Source organism: Perca flavescens, chromosome 17, assembly GCF_004354835.1.
Source record: "Perca flavescens isolate YP-PL-M2 chromosome 17, PFLA_1.0, whole genome shotgun sequence".
In the NCBI taxonomy this organism is placed as follows: domain Eukaryota; kingdom Metazoa; phylum Chordata; class Actinopteri; order Perciformes; family Percidae; genus Perca; species Perca flavescens.
This window is the reverse complement of record NC_041347.1, coordinates 14,376,731-14,400,414: the sequence shown is the minus strand read 5'-3', so window position 1 is coordinate 14,400,414 and position 23,684 is coordinate 14,376,731. Positions and strand designations below refer to the sequence as shown.

At 40.2% G+C, this 23,684-nt stretch overlaps 2 protein-coding genes across 2 annotated transcripts in view; one reads left to right on the top strand and one right to left on the bottom strand.

Annotated features, from left to right (window-relative positions):
- Nucleotides 1-7,379, top strand: part of lhcgr (luteinizing hormone/choriogonadotropin receptor) — a 17,154-nt gene extending 9,775 nt beyond the window's left edge. The window contains 8 exon segments of the mRNA XM_028603735.1: nucleotides 287-361; nucleotides 622-699; nucleotides 880-948; nucleotides 1,426-1,500; nucleotides 3,059-3,247; nucleotides 3,413-3,466; nucleotides 3,933-4,944; nucleotides 4,947-7,379. Coding sequence (XP_028459536.1) covers nucleotides 287-361; nucleotides 622-699; nucleotides 880-948; nucleotides 1,426-1,500; nucleotides 3,059-3,247; nucleotides 3,413-3,466; nucleotides 3,933-4,944; nucleotides 4,947-5,012 — 1,618 coding nt within the window. The 3' untranslated portion in view covers nucleotides 5,013-7,379.
- On the bottom strand, nucleotides 6,214-23,684 carry ston1 (stonin 1). The gene is made up of 11 exons (XM_028603737.1): nucleotides 23,387-23,684; nucleotides 16,129-18,059; nucleotides 15,768-15,970; nucleotides 10,835-10,936; nucleotides 10,540-10,663; nucleotides 10,210-10,259; nucleotides 9,186-9,279; nucleotides 8,520-9,082; nucleotides 7,422-7,661; nucleotides 7,158-7,247; nucleotides 6,214-7,075 (listed from the first exon to the last, which is right to left on the bottom strand). Exons 2-11 carry the CDS (start codon nucleotides 17,978-17,980, stop codon nucleotides 6,968-6,970), a joined length of 3,426 nt encoding a protein of 1,141 aa, XP_028459538.1. The 5' UTR covers nucleotides 17,981-18,059; nucleotides 23,387-23,684; the 3' UTR covers nucleotides 6,214-6,967.

The following is a 23,684-nucleotide window of genomic DNA, read 5'->3' as shown; positions in this document are numbered from 1 at the left end:
TTAAGGTCCTAATAAAATTTGGGCATTCGGGAAATTAGGAGACCTTAAGGAATAGTGTAAAATACCCTATATAATAATTCTATCACCTCTTTAACAGAGCAGCAAAAACGTTAAAAAACAAACAAAACTGCCACGTGTGTGTGTTAATGTGTTTACACAGTTAATTGTTGTAGTTAGCTTAAGGGGAATAACAGAGGAAATTAGAAAATAATTTAAAAAAAATAGAAGATTGAAGATTTGTTCTTAACTGCTCATGATCATCTATCTCTGTTGCTCTTCTTCACAGAAGCATCTCTAACACAGGGCTGAAACACTTCCCAGACTTTACAACTATCTCTTCCCTGGCGCCATATATTATTCTGTAAGTAATCCCATTAAAAAATAGTGTGTTTCCAAACTGGATTAGTGTCTTTGTGTTGTAACTCCAAGTGGAGCCCAAGTTGTTTATTCTGAGCCCGGTTTTACCTATCAATGTCATGATGCCATCAGCCCTGCCGCAAAAAATCTCCAACAGGTTCACAGTTCATCAAACTGTAAAACATTTTTATGAAAGTGCATAATTATGTCTAACTGAAAATTAAGCCAAACAGCCTGGGTGAAGGTTATCTCCTCCGTGTACAGAGAAATGGCAGACAACGTGAGGCTTGACATCATTCCTGCCAATTCTTTCCAGGGTATCACAGAGGAGTATGTTGACATGTGAGTACAGGAGTCAGTTACTTTTTGTTAACACATTATCGAAGCTAAGGGCAAACATTTGTCACCATTTGTTAAGAATGTGTTTTGATGTGTCTCAATATGCTTATGTAATTAGATCTAAATTTGTTTGACCTTGGTGATGCTTTTGACAGCAAATGTATAACATTGTGTCCTTGACAGGAACCTGGTTAGAAATGGCTTCAAGAAAATAAAAGCTCACGCATTTAATGGAACCAAGCTCAACACACTGTAAGCATTTTGATAATCAAGATTATTCCATCATACTAAACTAACAACAACAACAACATGATACTAATAATAATAATAATAGCATGCCGATACAGCATGCTACTGTTAAGTATGCTGTTAAGGTTTAAGGCTTTTCTTTTTCTTATCATAAAAAAAAGAGTGTACCAGTAAACAAACGTTATGTAAGACTAAACAAAGATTGGATGCCCCGTTGTTTTCTTGCTCTGCCCCGTACTGCTAAATGTTGATGAGGACGAGATATGTGCAGACACCCTGCAGTCTAAAAATAATGCTCATCGTCCTCACTGTCAAGCTAAAGAAACAAAAAGTAGGTGAAAAATGGTTTCAGGGGCATTGTTGGCCATTAATGTGTCATCTTACATTTTCTTTCATATTGCATGTTAACTTTTCAACTACTGTTTGGACTGGAGGTCACTTGTGTTACAGTTGTTTTTGTTTTTTTTTACGTTTTTGTAGGATTTTGAGAGACAACAGATATCTCAGTGACATTCAAGAAGATGCTTTTGAAGGAGCCACAGGTCCAATTTATCTGTAAGTGATAATACTTCAAGTTAATAAAAACCAATAAAACCAAAGAAAATGTCATGACATTTTTCTGAAAGTCAGCTTAAAAATCAGTGGTGGAAGAAGTATAGCTGCATCTTTCAGCTCATTGTTTGGGTTTTATTTCTCACAACTTTACTGTTTTAGTTCACTCTCACCACTGTCTTTTTCAGCACAGCAGACAGACAGCTCATTAACATAGCGGAGCATTCAGCAGCTCAAGTGACATTTGTGTTATCTCACGGGTTAGTAGAGTAGATTTAATTAAAACTTAAAAATAAATTGATTTGCCTTCAACTTGTTGAATGTAAAAGTACTTCTTATGCAGAATACCCCCTTTCAGAATGTTAATTATTTATTTTTTACATTTTTAGAGAGTTTTTTAAGCAATTGTTTTGTCTTTTTAGATAACATACAGAAGAGGAATGACAGGAAATGAGTGTTCATTTTGATGTTGTAGTTCATCAGCGCAGAGCTTACAGTATTTGTATTACTTTATACTGTATACTGTTGGGCAGTTTCATCTATAAAATACATCATATTTTATCAACTGAATATATGATTTAATATAAAATCTTCACCTGCAAAGTATCTGTCAAATAAATATAGTGGAGGAAAAAGTACAATTTCTCTGTGAAATGTAGCCATGTAAGAGAAGTATGAAAAAGAAATACTCGTACCTGAGAATTGCAATGTACTTTCCACCACTGTCGAAAATGTACCAGTCCCTACAAAGTTATAAATAAGAAGATGAAATAAAAATGCAGGACATTTATGATTGTAACAAAGTTAAAAACGAGAGAGGACAATCACACATTCGCTACCTCTTTTGTTATTTTGATCAACAGCATTAAGGCAACCATATTTGAACTGGGCCAGTAAAGCAAAATTAATATTCATAACAATGTTTATCATTTTATTGTCTAAACATTCGGCTGGGGTGACAGCCTGTCTGTGTAAACAACCAACAAACCAAGAAGGACTGCTGAATACTGATTAGAGAGCAAATAGCCCAGTCTGCTGAGCATACAGCTTGCAAGGTCTCTGACTGCAAGCCCTTGTTATAAATATGAAATTTTCTCTCATCTTGGTTATGAATTACAGCCGTGATCTTCGAGTAGATCCTGAATTTTATTTTGCTTCGGATGAAATGTATTCAGTCCTATGTAAGTGTCAGTAATTGCAGCCTCTATTCTTTGAAGAAGCATTTATGTTGTAAATGAGCATCTCTTCAGAAAGACCTTGATGGCTTGTGATATGAAAACTGTAAATTAGGGCTTGACTTCCGCAGTCTCTCGAACTCAATGAGCTCATGTATGAGATTCAGCAGATTTGCCTGAAACCGCACTACTTACAATAATTAACAAAACACCAGATCATGGCCCTTTTTGTGGATGTCATGTGAAATCCCAGACAAAACAGACCAGATCTGTTCTCGTTGCTCATAGTTAGTCCAATGCCTTATTAAAACACTGTATTTTCTTTGTAAACATTTGACTAATCTTCACTGAACTATATGTCTATGTTCTCTGTGTGTGTGATTCAGGGATGTTTCCTCCACAGCTGTGAGTTCCCTCCCCCCAAAAGGATTGAGGCAGGTGAGATTTCTGAAAGCCAGCTCTGCATTTGCTCTGAAGACCCTCCCTCCACTGGAGAGCCTGGCGGAGCTGCTGGAGGCCGAACTCACATACTCCAGCCACTGCTGTGCCTTCCACACATGGCGTCGGAAACAAAGGTAACCGACAACTGCTCCCAGAGATGTAACAAATCCATTCCCATCTGCATAAAGAACAAAGGCTCTGTTCAATGAATACAGATCATCAGACGTTTGGTAATTAGCAGTTGAATTTATTGATATTTTGCGTGGTCTAACCTTTTCCCTGCTTTTTTTCATTTAAAGGGAAAGTGCCTTAAAGAACTTATCAAAGTTTTGTGATTTCACCGAAACTGAAATGTAAGTTACTTCACTGCCCATTTAGGGACTGTACAAAAATTATTTCAAAAATACCCTCCCCAACAGTAATATTTTCTCTGGACCCTCCCCTTAACTTGGTCTACTCTTATTTACACTTAATGGAATAATAATTTTCACATAGCACCCATATTTGCAATTGGCAAAATCATGGAAGAAATAATAAAATGATACATCCTGATACATCAAATATTCCAGCCATATTTTTGATGTAAATATTTGATCTTTTTTTATACAATCTAACTCTGGGATTTATCCAAAGAAAAAGTAAAACAACACTCCCCTGCTCTCCCAAAAAAACATAATAAAATACAAAATACATACAGTAAACCTCCCTCTATTCTCACTCCTGTCCTCCCTATAATTTCATACTGTACCTTACACAGATCATTTTCCTTGATCAATTGCTCTATGTTTATTGTAAACTTAACATCTGTGTATTCTTCAGAGAGCCCATTCCAGATGGCATGAATCCTATCGATGACATCAACTTTCAGTACCCAGACCTGGAATTTCTTTGTCTTAACAGCCTCTTCGTCAAGTGCACGCCAACGCCAGATGATTTTAACCCTTGTGAGGACCTGCTGGGGTTTTCCTTCCTGCGCTGTCTCACCTGGATAATTACAGTGTTTGCCGTGACTGGTAACCTGGCTGTTCTGGCTATGCTGCTGATTAGCCACCACAAGCTAACCATCTCCAGATTCCTCATGTGTAACCTGGCCTTCGCTGACCTCTGCATGGGGCTCTACCTGATGCTTATTGCCTTCATGGACTACCTCTCCCGCCACCAGTACTACAACCACGCCACAGACTGGCAGACAGGGCCCGGATGTGGCATAGCGGGGTTTCTGACTGTGTTTGCCAGCGAGCTATCAGTATATACACTGACTGTGATTAGCCTTGAACGCTGGCACACCATCACCAATGCCATGCGTGTCAACAAGAGGCTGCGGATGTGCCATGTGGCAGCCATAATGGGGGCAGGCTGGGTCTTCTCTCTGCTGGTTGCCCTGCTCCCTCTTGTGGGGGTCAGCAGTTACAGCAAAGTGAGCATCTGTCTGCCCATGGACATCGACAATCTGGTCTCTCAGGTTTATGTGATGGCTGTGCTCATTCTCAATGTTGTCGCTTTCCTGGTGGTCTGCTACTGTTACATATGCATATATCTGAGTGTTCGCAACCCAGAGCACTCTACCCGTCATGGAGACACCAAGATTGCCAAGCGCATGGCTGTGCTCATTTTCACCGACTTTGTATGCATGGCCCCAATCTCCTTCTTCGCCATCTCCGCAGCCCTGTGTATGCCCCTCATAACCGTGTCTCACTCAAAGATTCTGCTTATCCTTTTTTATCCCATCAACTCCCTCTGCAACCCTTTCTTGTACACCCTCTTCACACGGGCTTTCAGGAAGGATGCGTGTCTGCTGCTGAGTCGCTGCAGCTGTTGCCATGCCAATGCTGACATGTACAGGTCACATACTCTGGCTTCACACCTCAACATGCCCAACAGAAACCCTCACTCACTTAGCTTCTATGCATATAATATTAAGATGAAGGATTGCTTTCTAAACAAGGGAGCAACATGATGATTAATACGGGAATTCTATTATGAACGTAAAGGCAGCATCTGCTCCTCAAAATGTAGCATTTCTTTAAACTTTAGTTCAGGGTGGAAATATTCTCAGTCTTGTACATAGCAGGCGCTGATCAGATTTGATCTAGGTTAGTTTACAAATTGAGAATTCCATTAGTCAGGACCAAGCAACCTCAAATTAAAGACGTGATGTGTTATGTCAAGCAGATGGATGAAGCAGTAATGGGGAACAAATAATAATAATAATAATAATTAATAATGGAACTCTTTGTTTCAGCTCATCAGAGATGAGTTTTAGTGCCATCTATTGGGTTGTTGAACTCAGGGGACATTTGGACTGGGAGACTTGAAGACAGCAGACAAGCCAGATCAGCCACAGACACTCAGTTCAAGCAGTGTCTTCCAGAAATATTAGTGCTGTTCAAAATGGCATGGATTTTCACAAAAAGACATTTTAATAAAATAAAAAGTGTGGTCAATTGATACATATGCTAACCATCTTTTTCAAAGTGTTTCCCCATTTCACTAAAAACACATCTCAGCACCATCTTTGACATTTTTATTTTCGTCTTTTCCATCAACTCAGATAAGCTTGTATATACTATGGTTGACTTTACTGATCTAATCTCTATTTGAAACCGTACATATTGATAAATATGCTAGACAGAAACATGTTTGCATCCTTTCAGTGAACTGTCAAATAACTGTGGAAAATGGTATAATTTATATAACCTGGTAGGCAGACCATCACATTTTGGTGGTGCCACAAATCCTACCTTTGTGGCAGGGAGGTTCCATATTTTAAATAGGAGATCTGCACTTTGACCAAGCTGTGAAGACAAATGTAATTTTGTGTTGTAGAAATGTTTTTATTTTTATTTTTATTTTTATTATTTCATGTGCCGTTCAGAATTTTTCATCCACTTTAAACTTGCAAACCCTTGTGGGGGTCCGGGTTCCCAAGTTGGTAGGTACAGTATGCTACGTGCAAATTTGTACACTTCCCTATTTTTGACGTAATATTTGAAACTGATGTACCAGAACATTAACTTCACAATTTTATACTGAGGAAAAGACACAAGGCCTGCCCCAAAGAAATATGGCCCATGTCAAAAACATTTTCCAAGGATTTGTCTCTCATTTGTTTTGCATGTTGTTGCTGGAGCTGTCACACACCCTTTAAATATTTTCTTTTTAGCTGTGGAGTAGCTAGCTTGAATGTCTACCCAATCCACAGTCAAACAATTGATTTTAGTGTCCACGCTGGCATTTATAAATTCATTTTGTCATGTTCCAGTGAATTTGTATGTAGTAGTTTTGTTTTGATAGTGAAAAAAATTCTTCATTAGAGTTCATTAGGAAAAATAATATGACAAGGGAACACTTGCTTTGTATAGGGTTGCACAGAAAAAAAGGGTTCATTGAATGCAGCACAATAGTGCAGTTCAGTATATTTGAAGCATGACGAAAGGCAAGCTATTACAACTTTTGAAAATCAAACAGCACATTAGGTACCTTTAAAACAACATGATCATGACAGAAGAAAACACATTCCAGGTCAAATAATGTTTTGCTCCACTAATAAAGAAAACTATTTTCAGCTAAACATTATACAACATAAATTCAAGCTGTTTGTCTCAGTAGCAACGCTGGAAGTAATTGGTTGTAACGTTGTAAATGACTGGCAGTATTGCTCAGATAATTACATAATGAGAAAAAAAAAAAAAAAAAAAAAAAATCAGTGATTTTGCACAGAGGTGTTTTAACTGCCTGCTCCATGAGCCAAATTACACCACCAAGAGGTCCAATTTCACTGATTATTTTTCCCTTTTAAATCAGGTTTCCCCTCTTTCAACATGATAATCTGATGTGTGGAGAACTAAAGCTCATCACCACTCAGCTTCCCCAACAGCTTTAGAGAACACGTAGTCCCTGCCTCCATAACACATCACTCCATCTTTCAAGTGAAACTTCCAGCGGTTCTTGCTGCGGTGAATCTGCAATACAAACAACAATTTAGAGCAAGCATTCAGCACTGGGAGGTAATTAATGGCCAATACAGAGCCAAAATGTTCTTACTTTGTCATACTGGCAAACAATTACATTGTCAGTGTCAAAGAGATCTGGGATGTCCTGCTCAATGACATCATCACCTGAGTTCAAAGGATCCTAATCGATAGAAAGCGTGTTGTTAAAATGTGCAAAAGGTCAAAGACATGCTGTTGTAAAAAAATAAAAATAAATAAATAAAATGGAATTTTTCCCTACAGAGATGTTTCAGTGGCAAAAAAATAAATAAAATCAAACCATGACAAAATGTATATGCAACTCACTGGCTCTCACCTCTTCCTCTACATTTGCGAGTTCATCTGCTCCCTCGCTGTCGCTGGTGGAGGAGATGCTGTTGCCATCGCTGCTTCCATCTCCTTCCTGCAGGGCCTTTATGGCCTCGGCGTTGATTATGCCCAGAAAGTCGTTCTCTTCCAGAGGAACTCCCTCTTCCTCCTCGATGTCAGAGTCGCCTGCAGGACCATCCAGCTGAACGATGTCGGACAGTTCGCTGTAGTTGTAGTCTAGGTCCAGCTTAGCAGGAATTGCGAGAAGAAACGCAACGGTTATTCCATGATAACTGAAGTCGCTATGTAAAGCTAGGACTGTAATAGACTATTATTTGAATAATCCAAGATCGCAGACTTTATAATTAATGGAGACATTTATATTTACGATGAATTATAAAGGACCACTTCAACAATTCAGGATTTAACTTCCATAAAGTTCGTAGAGGACTCATGAAGTTAAAAACTGAATGGTCAAAATCAATGCAGCAGAAGCAGAGATATCTTGACTTTTAGTCCGTTGTATGGGTCAAGCTCCAAAAATGCAGGATCCTACACTTTCCACAATGCCTTTCATTTTGACCCGGACCTGTAGTCTTTTAAACTACACCCCTCCATTTTTCAACACCATGAGTGCCCCTTTAAAAAGGAATAGTCCAATAAAAATACACTTATTCGCTTTCAAGATCGATACCACTTTATGTCAGTCCAGTAAAAATAAAGCTACAGTGAGCAACTTGTTAGCTTAGCCTAAAGCCCAGAAACTCCATGCCAATAAATAGTCTGGCACACACCCTTGTTAAAAAGCATAAGGTTTTGTTTTTACACTTCGGTTTTTAACTAGCGAGCTATAGGAGGTGCTGGAGGACAGATTTTTGTACCTTTGGACAGATCCAGGCTAACAATTTCCCTCTGTTTCCTGTCTTTATGCTAAGCTAAGCTGCTGGCTCCAGTTACATATTTACATATTCAGTTTACATATATGAGAGTTGTATTAATGTCCTGATCTTATCAACACACATCTGTACCTCCTCAACAACTTTCCTTTTTCTTTATTTCTGTTAACTGTGTGCGCTTAAAAGAGAGAATATTTGTTTTGAATTACCCCAAGAACAGCCTCAGACTGATTGTCAGTCTTTGCAGGCATTTGATTCCTCGCCCTTTCTGCCTTCTCTCTCTCCTCCTCAATCACTTCTTTCAGGATGTCATCAATGTCTCTGTTTTTTAGCTGTGCCGTGTGTGTCAAAGCCTCCTCGGTGCAGATCTGGAAGTCTAACATCTGGCTGCAGGGTGAGGCGGTCATCCTGAGGCTCACGGGTTCGGGTCGTGGACTCGGCTCGTTTTCTTCCAGTGTGACCTCTGGCTCTGGAGAGCGGGCCCCCTGAGGCTGCGAGGGTTCAGCAGCAGGAACTGGTGGCTGCTGGGGGAGGCTGCTCTCCTGACCGGGGGGTAAAGTGGGCTTTGGATGTGGAGGCTGTGTGACAGCAGTAGCCGGAACAGACGGTGGCTCTGCCTCCTGAGGATGAGTGGCATTTGGTGGGATTACAGCGGACTGAGGGGCAGCAGCTTCTCTCCGCTCAGTGACTTTGTGTGTGGGTTTGGATTCAGGCAGCTGACCTGCTGGGGCCTGAGTAACCACAACAGGAACGTTCACCTTGTAAAGTTGACCTCAGTGAGACAAAAGGGAAGAGTAAAATGTTATTTCAACCTATTAGTACATGCCGCAAACTAAAACAGATTTAGGCCCATAACAGGTGAAGTCATTGTGTACCAGAAGCGGTTTGTAGAGTGACTCCAGCTGGTATCTGCACCGGGTAAGTTAACCCAGCAGGGAGGGAAAAAGTAGCAAGTGTCTCTGAGGTGTTCTGCAATGAAAAGAAAATATAATAATTATTCCAACGTGACACTGGCCTCATTAATGTGCTCCTAACCCTGAGATCAACAGGTCTGTCTCACAGGTATCATTTTTATCTGTCATGTCAGACAAATGAAGTGAATGGGACTATGCAAATAAAAGCCATTTAATCGGCAGCAAATACTTAAAGTTGAAATTGAAATGCTACTTAAAAGACAGCAATCAAGTATTATACTATGACAACCATGTAGCTAAATTAATGTGGTTTGACTTCCCCTCTTTGAAGTTACCACGAGGTCATTTCATGTGATTTATTTCAAAAGTATTTTTAAGGGTTTACAAATGTAGGTGTCCAAGTTGATCAAATTAAATTAGTAAGATTCTGCTCTAAAAGTAAAAAAATAAAATAAATAAATAAAGATTGGTTAAATTCAGACAACAAAAAGAGGATTTTAAACTTAAACATCCAGGCTACCTAGAATAAAATGAAGCCTGAATGGAAACGATCATACAGTGTCAGACAGAAATAAGGGTCTAATATGGTTTTTTGTTTATTTTTTTAAACAGAGGTAGAAGTATCCTTGGCAACCCAGATGTTCAAGTTGGAATTTTCCTCTTGAATGTGGGTGTCTAAAATTTACAAATCCAATTTAATCCAACTTTTCAGAATAAATTTGAATTTCTTAACTTTAAAGTATACCACTTAAAATGGACATTCCAAAATGGGGAGTTCAAACCACATACATTCAGACAGAATTAAATGCTATAAAATGTAATGGTGTTTAAATTTCAACATTGTGTGTTTTGATCAAATTTAACTATAAGAAACTCTGCTGCTTTTCATATTCAAATCAAGATTTCCTTTGTTTCCGTATGTGCTCATGTAAAGAGCGATATGAAGTCAGGGAGGTGATGTACTGTAAATCTTGATGACACTTGCCTTCATTGGGAAACTGTGGATACTGTGACTTGTGGGGATCACAACTGAGGCTAAGAGCAAAAACCAGAGCAGAGCAAGTGACACAAAAACAAAAAGAATGTGCTGTCTTTTCTCTGAATCACTTCACTTACATTAGTTAGTGCCCTGTGTGGACATTCATGCCACAGATATCTAATTTGAGAGTTGCAACTTTACACACAGGAATCTTATTTCCCCATTTACACTAGCTGAACTACTTTAATTAAATATTATTTGACAAGTTGTATTAATGTACAATGTAATTAGGTTTCTTATGCCAGAAGCAGTTCATTTCGAGCAGTACCACGTTACCTGCGAGTTCCTGATCAGTCTGACTGTAGTTGGCTGGAAGCTGCAGTACAAAGTTGGATGAGTTGATAGTATTTTTCCTTAAGTCTTCCATTGCTTTTGACTGCATCATCTTTGACTCCCAAAGCTGCACAGCAAGGAGACACAGCAGTCGGTCTTCCTGGTATGATGTCTACTTCCTCACTAGATGATCTAACTTTACTGGAGCTGACAGCTTGAGTCAAGATGTGCACTATATCCATTTAATTTATTTTTTTTATAAAAAAAATTAAGCATGGTTATGTAGAATATAACTCACGTGTTTTAAATCGTCCAGGACGCGGTCTTCCAGCCCTTCATCCAAGAAGAGCTCCCTTATACTCTCTATCACATCATAGATTATGGACAAGTAGAGTTTGGCCTGCAGTTGTTTACAGAAACTGAAAGTCAGAAGCTGCTGAGCTTCTTATAAAGATAAATTGATTTGTGTATGTTTTGATACGCAACTAACCAAATTCCATTCAAACATCTGCCTTTTCTATGTTGCCGACTGTTGGAAATTGTAGACTCATATACCTACATGTAAGGACATTTTCTAAACCTATCTCAGTCACTCTTCATATACAATTTTTTTTTCCTCGCTAAAAATATGCATTTTCAGAATAAATTAAAGATGCTCTCACACTCTTCACTGTGCATTTAAGTCGATTTAAAACGAGAAAAATCCAATTAAAATGTTAAAACGGGCAAACTTTTAAAAAGAGACAAAAACATCGTTGATCTTACTGTTAATAGTTGGCGATATAGAAAGCCAAGCCTAATTGGTAGATAGTTTTGCTAGTTAGCCTAGATAGCTAAATATCAGTTTTGCTTACCACTGGGCCTGTGTTGTTGGTCAGCATGATTCAAGGCAAAAATCCATGCAGTCCGGTGACCATGAATGGACTTTGAGAACATATTACATACAGTTAATGGTGATGAAGTGAGATTGTTGTGCCCGCACCAACTTGATGGAAAGTGAACACACAGGTGATAGTAATCAAGCTCCACAGAGAGATGTGATTGGAGCTGAGAAAGCAGTGATAATATAGTAGGCTAACCGTGGATTCTATTGTATTTATAATCTTAAAATGTGTTTGGAATGGACATATATTGAGAATCTCATTCATTTTACCATCAAACAAGTCTGACTCATTTTTGCATCTTCATGGTAACCACACATTTGATGGCATTGGTCACATTTTTAAAGGTTACAGTGAGACATTCTGCTGTAGCTTGAGAGGCATCATGCAGTCCAAGGCTGGATGTCACCTGTTCAGGGTTGGTGTCCCTACAGGCCACCTTTATCCACCCACAACTGGGATCTCACGCAGGGGCGTAGCACAAAATTCTGGGCCCTGTAGAAAGGCATTTTCTATGGGCCCCTCCCCACATCCACAGCTATTCATTCTAGCTTCTTTTTGGGCCCTCCTCACATGAGGGCCCTGGGTACTCAGTCCACTTTTTCCTCCCAGTCCGACAGCCCTGATCTCATTCATCTTTGTTGAATATGGCTTCAGTGCCAGTGGTTTAGTTGTCAGTAGCTTATTTCAACCATGTGGTTTTAAAGAGATCTCTGTCCAACAGAACCGTTCCAGCTCTAGTTTTCTGGTTACTTTCAACAGTTTACACTACAAGGTTACACTGTTGCACATTTTCCACAGCGCCAGAGGCTACATACAGTGTCTGATCCCAAGAATTCACAATGACAGGAGTTAAAAATACTTCACCCATTGCAAAACACTTCATTTTGATCTTGGTGTTCAATACATTTGTAGCAGCAGGATCCATGACCCCTGCTTTCTCCAAGTATCCGTTTGGTAATGCTGGCACTCTTTCAACACTGTAGGCTGACTCCTCTGATGATGATGAGAGTGCTGTGGCTCAAAAGCAGCAACTAACAGCCCCTAAGCTGTCACTTTACTACAAAGCTACTCTGGACCCAGAAAGAAGCTCTCCTTATTCTCTTTATTCCTATATATAACCAGAATAACATGAAAAGTGTCTTTTTTATTCATCCATACTTAGGCTATTTCAGAGATATAAAATATTAAGTAATTGGAAATTGAGATTCAAAATAATTCATGTGATGGAAGCATAGACTGTGAATATATTCAGTCTATAGATGAAAGTAAGTTTTGTCAATTTTCTTCTACAAACACTTGTCCCCTTATTGCAATCAACCAGAACTGACCTGTTCAAGCCAATATCATTTTGAGTTGATTATGATCAAATTATTCTCACATCTTTTGCTAAACCATTTTGATAAATGGAGTGCAACGGTCATCATTTTCAATTAAACTCACCTTTAGGGTTAGGATACCATTTGTTGTGTGTGTTTAAAGGCCTTTTCCCACCTAATACACAACTTCCAGATCATGCAACATAAGTGAATAATCATCAAGTATTAATACCTTAAGATCATATAGTAGACATAATGACAATAAGCAAGCTTGGGAAGAGTATAGAGACGCAAAGGTCCCAGGTTGAGGCTTTCCGGAGTGACTCATCACCGAAGGGTCCAGTGTGATAATGATCACATTAAAAAGGTCCCATGGCATGAAAATTTCACTTTGAGGTTTTTTAACATTAATACGCGTTCCCCCAGCCTGCCTATGGTCCCCCAGTGGCTAGAAATGGCGATAGGTGTAAACTGAGCCCTGGGTATCCTGTTCTGCCTTTGAGAAAATGAAAGCTCAGATGGGCCGATCTGGAATCTTCTCCTTATGAGGTCATAAGGAGCAAGGTTACCTCCCCTTTCTCTGCTTTGCCCACCCAGAGAATTTGGCCCACCCATGAGAGAGAGACATCATGGCTTTCAAACGAGCAAAGTGGCAGTTGGTCAAGGCCACACCCCCACCCTCCAACTTGCCCCCCACCCACCTCTCTCCTCTTCAATAGCTACAGACAGAAATGGCACATACAGTACTAAGGAAAGCTCATTATAGGACTTGCTCTAGTGGCTGTAATTCTGCACTACGGCTGAATTTCAGGAAAGAGTCTTCAGATACAGTATTAGGGGACCACTAAGGTCTATATAAAACCATCCAAAGAGCACCATGTCATGGGACCTTTAAGAAATAGCAGCACTCTCTTGAAACAATATTGTTGCATGTGCAGTCTGTTCCTAAAGAGGCAAATTCAATCCAGAGTACGACGCTTCACTCTTACGAACCTTTGCACTATCACAGTTAATCAAATCAAATAAATCACACAGCACTTGCACACAATCATTTCCTATAAATCTCAGGTCATTTATTGAGCAGCAGCCTGTCATCTGCTGGATGTCTAAGTCTTTCAACAAATGTCACGATGGGAACAATTGAGTTAAGTTGTGCCAATTTGACACTTGGTGAGATGTTTGTTTAAAACTAATTTTGCTCCTTTGTTCAATAAATAATTACTAGGTTAATGAATATGTATTATTGTGGTATGTTAAAATTGTGCAGTTCTCCAGTACCCCCTCATTTAGCAAGGTATAAACTCAAAGTTAGTGTCTCTGTGTGTTAAAGACCAACACGTCCAAGTCTTATGAACATCTGTGAAGAAGTACCATGAGTCATTCAGCTTTAATTCATTTTTACTGTTGATGTACATAATATCCAGCTTAAGCCAGGTACCTCATACATAAAAGTCATCACAGAAGGCCTTGTTGTTCATTATGAAGCTTCTTCATCTTTTTTTTTTTTTTTTTTTTTTTACATCCAACCTATTCACAACCCAGAGGCAGAAAGATCACATAAAGATTTGATTTGTTTAAATAAAATTACAGTTCTCCAGAATACAACCTTGGTATAGAGTACAAGATCAGCTTGAGGTAAGCAACACAAGTAATGAGTTATATTCAATGTGGGAAAAAAAAGAAAATTAATTTCACACTTTATAATATTTGCAACCTGTGTTACACAGTAAATTTCAGACCTCACGGTTGTGTACAGCTGCTACTACACCACAACTATTTCAATAAACCACTCTGGACCAAAGCTGTGTCATAGTCAAGTTGGGTTAGTTTCAAACTGCAACTGCTGTGCCATTTTGTAAATGGTACTTTGTCAAAAGCAAGACAGTTACCCTTTCAGCTATGAAATTATTTTGTAGCTTTTTGGGCCAATGCACTTGACAGAAAAATTATTTAATCGTCGGTTTGTCACATGTTGCTCTGGACCTTTCATCAGAGTGCATCACCGCTGACAATGGCTGATAACTGGCATTGAGCCTGTTCAACCAAATTGCCCTTATAATTGTGATTAACTCACTTCAGACAAATGCTGTTCTGAGGGGCTCAGCATGATGTGACCCACCTTTGAACCAATGTATTTGTGCAACTAAAAGGTCATCACTTTAGCCTTTTTCCACATTGTTTTGTCTGCCACTTCAATATATGTTCTGCCACTTAATATGGACCTTAACCTTTAATAGTTAAGCTACATATGGACTGCAAAATAATGAGAATCAAAAATCATCATGCAACTGCGCCACAGAATTTAGTACAAATAAGGGCGATTTAAACCTAACTGAACACATTTGGAAGTATGTGAACTTTAAACATTGCGGGGCAACAATAGGGCCTAACCTTAAACATCTACTAATAATAATCTTTTTCTCAAACACAGTGAATATTGTGCATTACTTAAGCGGTTTATCTCATGCAGCACGTTGGGCATACATTTATTAAGGCTGCCAATCATTCTGGAGGGCAGTGCAGATGATGCAAATGCAAGCTTATATACAGTACTCATAAACTGTAGGCGTACAGTTAATACATCTATTAAAAGGTAAAGTGCTAGGCAAAAGGACCATGGTAAATTGTTTATTAGCTCTAGACTAATTCAGTCTCAGTTAAAGGATACAAAGTTGGTTAACCTCCATGAGAAATACTACCAGGCTATGTGTAATTAGATGAATTTGATACCAGATATAAGCAGAAAGTCCCTCATCACCCTTGGTTTTTGTTCATTTTTTGACATCCCTTTTCACCATTAAGAAGATTTGGCAAAGATCATGGATAATGTCCTCTCCGGAGCTTCTTTGATAATCACTGTGTCATACAGCCAGATTGCTTCTGTGACTCTGTTTGAATCCATTTCTTCTCCACCTCCACCTAAAGAACACAGGAGGTTTGTTGCACTAATAAATAAAGATGTTCTCTCTATCTACATTACGGTTGGTGCCTGCATTGAGTAAGATATTATCACACTGGTGAAACATCTTACCTGACAATGATAGCGTGTCCAACTGGTCACATGTTTCTGTGGCTGGATGTCGTTCGCAGTGCCCAATGACTTCACTCTGGTCTGTGACACAACGGCGCCCATCATTTCACATTCCATCGTGACAAAAGGGTACCAGTCACTTGGGATCTCCTGATCAGATCCCAGCTCTAGCTTGCAGGAAAATGAATGGGGATGATCCACTGCTGCAAAGGAAAAAACAAAAGGTCACTTGTAGTTAGAGTGTCACACCACTGAGCGGCAAACTTACTGAAAACATGCACAAGAAACAAGGCCAAGGAGCTAATGAGAAAATGATATGTCAGGCTGGAGTGCAGAGCTACATTTCTCAGAAATGAGTTACCCGTATTCTTCGCAGGCAGTCGGTCAATCCTCCACACGACGGCTGAATATACATTCTCATACTTGACGGTGCCGATTGTCACCTGCATGACGGGCTGTGAATTTGCAGTGCTGACAGCGCCCAAGCAAGTGTTTCTGTTCATACGGGCCTTCAGCGATCTCTGTCGCAGCAAGGCCACAGTCTGTGTCACTTTGATCCAGTCGCCTGGCACTGGCACACGGATCACTACATTCTCACACAGTGGGTTTATGTCAGACGCCCCCACTGAGGAAAGGAAGGTGGCTGACATGTTTAGAAAGGCCTGGAGCTCCACATAGGCACCTTGAACTGTGACGACAGCTTTGATGGAAAAGGGAATTTCTGTGCAACCCAGAATCTCCGTCTTATACCGCATCAACTCCACCCTGCAGGCCTCAGGAGGTGAGAACTTTATCAGCCGGGACCTCTGAAACTCCGTCTCATTCACACATTTGTGAAAATGGCAGTCTGCGATCTCCATCCAGAGTTCACCGTCCTCCTCAGACCCGTAGCTGGAGTCAAAGCGCAGCAGTCCCAGATCGTTAAGGGCAAGAAAACAATCCCCTAGTCCGTTCAGGAAAGCCAGACAGTGAATCTGGGTGAAGGCTGTCCGCTCCATGACTTCTCCAAACTTATCCAGTTGAACCCAGATGTGATCAGTGATCTGCAAGGACAGCTCCTGCTCCTCGTAGTGCCGCCTCTGCTGGTGGTGTATACACAGTTTGAAGATTTCCTCTTCCATGGAGACTACCAGGTCCTCCATGTCGTCGTGCACTGTGGAGCCAAACTTGAGCAGCTCTTCGGCCTCCGGTTCATGACTAACTTCCAGCTTGGGATGGTAGCGTTTCTTTTCCGTGTACGAGAAATGTTCCACCTTCACCGAGAGGACTTTGCGCGGCTCGCCGTAGCTTTCCAGTTTAAGATCCGAGAGCCTGCACTGAGGGAGAAGCTGGAACTCCTTGTAAGGCTTCTCCAGCCCTTTCTCATAGTACATCTGTAGCACACCTCCGGGCAACAAGCGGAGGTAGATCGGCCCCCACTGTCTCGAGGACATGCGGTTCTTTTTTTCAGGAATCCTGAGCATGACAGACCAGCCGTCTCTTTTTTGGCTACGAAACAGAGCCCGAGGAACGAACTGAAATGGACCCTCACTTAACACCTCACTTTTGCAACTTAGCCGCCTCTCCTTGTCTTTTTCTGTCTCCGTTTCATGCTTCGTTTCTGCTCGTAGGCCTTCCAGTTTCTGGCAAACGTCGAAGAAGGAGCTCTGGAGGTGGTCACGCGGAGGCTCGCTGCCGTCTTTGGTCCGAATAAAGAAACGCGGTAGGCTGTTGTCAGATTCTGAGTCTGAGGAGGAGCTGTCCACATCTGCGCTGTGTCTAGATCCATCCCAGAAGGGGTTATAGTGTCCCGAGTTCCCCTGGAAAGAAGGGAAAGGGCTTGGTCTATCTGAGGTTTGATGCAGGGCGTCTGGTGCAGGAGAGGGAACAGAGGTGGTAGACGTGCTGGAGAAACTCCGGAAGAAGTTATTTTCCAACGTGTTGAAGTGAAATGGGGACGCACTGCTAGGAACCCCACTCACAGGAGTGCAAAAGGGCGTGTTACATGGTACACAGGAACTTCCACCAGGACTCGAGTGGCTTTGAGGGGCTTCCAGAGATCTATTGAAGCTCCAGGAAGTATCTCTGATCGGAGGAAGAACTAATTTCAGACCATTGGGACGCGGTACTGATGCTTTGGTAAGCCCTGGTGACTGTAGGGGCTTTTGAGCTGATGAAGGTGGTGTGTTGTCATCTTCAAATGTGACCCAATTTGAGTGATTTGTGGAACACATGGCTGTAGAGCAGTGATGACCGGTTCCAATCAACAATTCCTCCTTTGTTGGGTTAACTGTCCCCCTGAGGCCTTCTCCTCTGCAAGAAAACAAATAAGAAGAATGTTATTATAAATAGAAAAAAATAAATTTTAAAAAAAAAAAAGGTAAAATCTCAGGATATTCCAGAGGTAACACACGTGCTTGAACGGATGAGTTCTCAACTGAAAGCTTGAGCAAGTTCATTTATCCTGCGGTAGAAGAGAGAGACAGAGAGAGCTCCTGGGGATATGAATAAAACATATTTCCTTAAGGTACTCCATTAAAACGTAATGAGAGACTGACCTTGAAAACCTGGAACATGTTTACATATGTTAACACCACAATTAACTAAGGCTCTTTTGATGTAAACGCTGAAGCAAGCACTCTGCAACGCAGTGTCAGAGACGCAGCAGATTTTCTCTTAGTGACACTAGAGCTTTTGCTGATTTTTAAGCTTTTGGAGAAGCCTTCATACAAACATTATTAACTGAATTGCCAAGCAGTACATGATCAGAATAGTGAAGAGTCTATTATAGAGTATCAACCAACTGTATGCATGTGTTAGAAGTTCAACAAAATGCCAACTAATATATTTTTCCCTTTTCTTTATTTGGATCATTTTTGCAAGCGATACAGAAAGGCACTGTAGCCTTTATTCACTCCTGGGCAAGGACTTTATTTAACAGTAATTTGTTCACTAGGGTTGATGCGAGGAGTATCGGTCTTCAAGTTCAAGGTATCTTTATTATCCCCGGAGGGCAATTTGGTTTACAGCCAGCATTATATAGACAACAAACACACCAAAAAAACACAACAAAATAATTACAAAAGATTACATTTCAAGAAAGTAATTCACAATGCTGATGGCAGCAGGAATAAATGACCTTTTGAACCTATTTGTTCTGCATCGCGGCAGATTGTATCTAATGCATCCCAATGGTTGGCTCGGATCAGCAAAGATCAACATGGCTTTCTCTATGGATCGGTCCTTAAACAGGTCACGGATGTTGTTCAATGGTGCTCCAGTTGTTTGACAGAAAGTGACCCGTACCAGCATATAAAAGAAAAGGTAAGAACAGATTTCATGAAACAGGAATAAAACATTTTCATGAAGGTGAGGTCGACATTAAAACTGCGAAGCTTACCCCACACACACACACACACAGAAATAAAACATTTTCATGAAGGTGAGGTCGACATTAAAACTGCGAAGCTTACCCCACACACACACACAGACACACACACAGACACACACACAGACACACACACACACACACACACACACACACACACACACACACACACACACACACACACACACACACACACACACACACACACACACACACACACACACACACACACACACACACACACACACACACACACACACACACACACACACACACACTATTTACAGCCTGATTTAGTTCATATAACAAGAAGTGGAGAATAGGCTACAGCGGCGTAGCCTTCATTCTATACTGTGTTTGTACTGGAGGGTTAAAAGCGAAGAGTACCGCTATTGTTATCTTGACATATATGCGCGAGGCCAATAAAACAGTACTGTGCTTCTTATTGTGATTCTAAACAATACATTGAGGTTTGCACTACCAAAATCTATTCTTCTTATTTAAACTTTGGAACACATAGATTTGTCTAAAGAAAGAACACTTGATCTAAACCAAATCTACGCAACAGGTGGAAATCTTTTTATCCATAAATTATGACAAACTGACACGGTTTGTGTTTCTCAAAATTGTAATTTCTCAAAGAATTGTGATATATAAAAAGGTGATGTGTTTTTAGAAGCTCCTACTGGAGCAGAGGAAAAAATGTTCAGAGAAAAAGGAACTGTTTTCAATGGGAAACATTTTAGAAGTTTAAAGGTTTTGTATTGCAATTTAATGAGCTAAAATGTTGTATTTTAGACATACCATGCTTTGAAATGAGCAAAGTCTAAATATTTCATTGCAAGCCTGCTCTAAAATGCTTGTGAGAAAAGTTAGCCATGGCGGCAAAAATCCTGCCTCATTAACCAGCATGAAGTACACTGTGAGAGAGAGACTGCATGAAGCTCGGGAAAGGAACAACGCTGGTTACCATGATGTTTTATCCTCTCCGATAACAGATCTGCAGAACATATTTAAATAGGTATTAAATGCTGTAAACGTGTGGGAATATGGTTAAACAGCGATGGCATTCAGGCTAATAAGCAGAGAATGAACATGTTGTAATATTTATACAAGTGTGCTGTTAATTTTCCAGCAAGTCAATCCCAGTGTGTCTTTTGATGTGCTGGCAGCTCTGCTCTCACCAACATCAGGCTCACAGGCCACATAGAATCCACTTTCAAAATGTTGAAGCTGCATCTCCCCATAAATATCTTGAAAAATAAAAAATTGAAAGCAGAAAGCCTCAATTACAGCCTTCCTCCTCCCTTCTAGTTCACAGCCATGACTTGCATGAAGGAGACATCCAGTGGCAAGTTCCTCTAGCTATAAATAAACTGGGAAGTGGGGGCTCTGCTTCGGGGTAGTGGATTGACATGTCTTCAGTCAAACACTGGAGAACATCTTTCTAATGAGGGGATGTTTACAAAGGCACACAGACATTCAATGAGTTCATGCTTCGTCTCCAACTTATAGAATCCCTCAGCTTTGGTGCAAAAGAGACGGGCACTGCGAAGGAGGAGTTCTCCAGGGGGGTTACTGACAAGTCTTTCAGAATCATTTTCAGTCTGCCGTCTCTTCCTGGGCTCTCTAGCAGGAGGTACAGAAACGAGACGCTGCTAAATCTACAGAGGACAAAAGAATACATTCCACACGTTCCTCTGGGACAAGCAGCTTTGCACACAGGAAATACCAGCCTGCTCTATCCGTGTGAACTGACAACAAATATTATCTTAACGTCATTTTATCAATTAAAAAAAAACAAAAAGAAAACGTACCAGATATTCATAAATAAATTCATAAACTGGTTCGTCTGGTTGTTTATCACTGTCAATCACAACAAAACAGCAACATAGCCTACAACATACAAGGAGGCTGGGGATTGAGACAGGCATATTACAGTAATTAGGTACTTTTTGTACCAGTAATTACTTTTACAAGTTTGCCTCACATAACTATAAAGTAATGCAAAGACAAGAATTGTAATCGTGAAGAGCAACTTTGTTCAAGTCTCTGAAAAAAAAAACTGTTCAGCTTGGTTCCCATTTAAATTGCAACACTGCAGTTAAGACAAAGAGTAGTCTAATCCTATACATTGTCAGATGTATCATTACTGATTATTACTATACTTATAGAAATGACTGCACTTGTCTAAAGTCACTTAATTATTGGGTTAAACTAAGTCATGTTGCCAAAAAGATGCATTCATTAGCTTTAAAAAAAAAAGAAAAAAAAAGAAAAAGAGGCCAGTCAGCACTTTGATATGAAAACTAAAGCTCCAAACAGATCCAATTACATGTGCAACTGTCAAAACTGTCAAACTGCTAAGTTATTTAACATGTGAATAGCATGTGTCTAGAATAATGTGACTATGTATCACAAACATGCAGGCATTTCAATTCACAAAGAGGAACAGCAATCACAAGCTGATACTAACCACGGGGATATGAGAGAAAACATATGCTACTTCTTGGCATTCAACTCTAATTATGACCTATCTTTATTGCAGCCATTGTAATGATCATGGACTTGAGGAGTTCTTGTTGTTGTTTTTTATTATCTACTGTAATTCCTGTATGGACTAGGACAAATCCCTTGATAACAGGAAGCCATTTTCAACAGTCACCTGACAAATGATGACTCAGAGGAAACTATTGTGGTTTAAGAATAAAACTGCTGAATTAAAAAAAAAAAAGGACACACATTTGAACTTTAACTTGGCAAACAGATGGTTCCTGATTAAATGAGACAAGTTCCTGTTGGATTCTCTGGATAATTCCTGTGTACTTAACACTATAGAATAGATAGTTTTCCTTAGAAAAGTATAACTAAACAAAGTAAGACACTATCCCTTTTTCATTTGATGGGAACTACTACAACTACTGTTGTGACCACAATGACTATGTAATCTAGTGCAGAGCTGAAAATGTGATGACCCATTTCCAGTGATAACATTGAAACTGCCTGCAAAGTGAGCTCTGTTCTCAAATCAAAACAGAGCACAACAGAAAGTTTGGGTGCTGCTGCTTTTGTCTCCTCTCCTCACACCTTAAAACACACTGAATAAATCAATGTTATGTTAGTTATATAAACAATAATTCCAGGGGATCTATTGTAAGTTTATTCCTGTTCAGAAAAGCATGACTGGAAAATAAATAAAACAGGAATGAATGGGAGACATATGTCAGCTGAAGCACTTAAAATAAAAAAAAATGTTTCCACTATATAGTTCTCTTGATCTCAGACAGCTAGGGGAAACTAAGAATAAACTAATGGAAAACATGCATTTCACAATATATTTTAGAGCATCCTCAAAACAAGACTGTAACATTTGCAGAAGTAAAAACACCGTCTTCATTCAAGCAATACAATACACAACTGCTCAATTCAATACAGTCAGGGGTTTTTGTTGGTACAGCCTTGTTTGGTCTGGTAGCTTTTGCTTCTTAAAGGTTAGCTAATGATAGCTAATGTTAGCTAGTAGGTTAGCCTACATCTCTACAGACATGACTTTACTCTTCTCCACTCTGGTTGTTCTAACACTACGTTAGCACTTACCATTATCCCGTCACTTGGCAACAGTGGCTACAAAGTGACAAGTCTCACTATAGATAGCCTACCTAAAAAAACTAACCAAAAAGTATTGTTTCATGATGATATAGCACATAAAAATGTCCGCAAAGGGACACAAAAAAAAACAACAACAACATGTAGGCTATTTCCAGTGATTGTCATCTAGCTACATATGCAAATAAATGTCATCCTTCTCCCTGAAACACCTCTTGAAACATGTTGCACTATAATTGTTACAGCGCAGCGTGGGGTCAGGAAATGCCAGACACGTTACCCGGTAAACGACAGTATTTTTTTTTTTTTTCGCCCATAACAACTCTGGCTGGAGAAAGAAAACAGTACCAGCATGCTGACTTCCACAACAGAGCCAGGCGCACGTCCCCGGGAAGAGAGGCCCACTTCTGGGATCACTTCTGCGCCTTTGTGTTGACGCGAAGTCTGAGTAAAGTTGTCACTCTGTTGCACTCTACTTTGTGAGCCCAGCACACGTCATTCACTCACAACCCGAGCAACGACTGACAACAGACTGAGTCAACGTTTACGAAGAGTAAAAGCAAAACAGTTTTAAGTCGTTTCTCGCAGACATGGATCACATGGTCAAAAACAGACCTGAGTGCGACCAGAAGATATGAATACTCACAAATTCACAGCGGTAGTACACTTATACAGGTCATGACTTCTGTTTAATGGACGCGTCTGTACTGTTGATGTCGGCCGGTTTTCCTCAAAATGGCAGAGTGTAAATCCTGGGAGTTTTAACAACGCAGCGTTTCCCCTCCCGAGTTCACACAGACTGTCCTACAGCGGGACACTGCAGGAATCATATGGCAGGAGTGAACAGAGCCGTGCTGCGTTCACGGCGGTAGGAAATGTCGCAGTCAAGAGATGGGCGCGCAAATCACAGCAAGAGAAGGGAAACATTCACCTTGGCTTGAGGG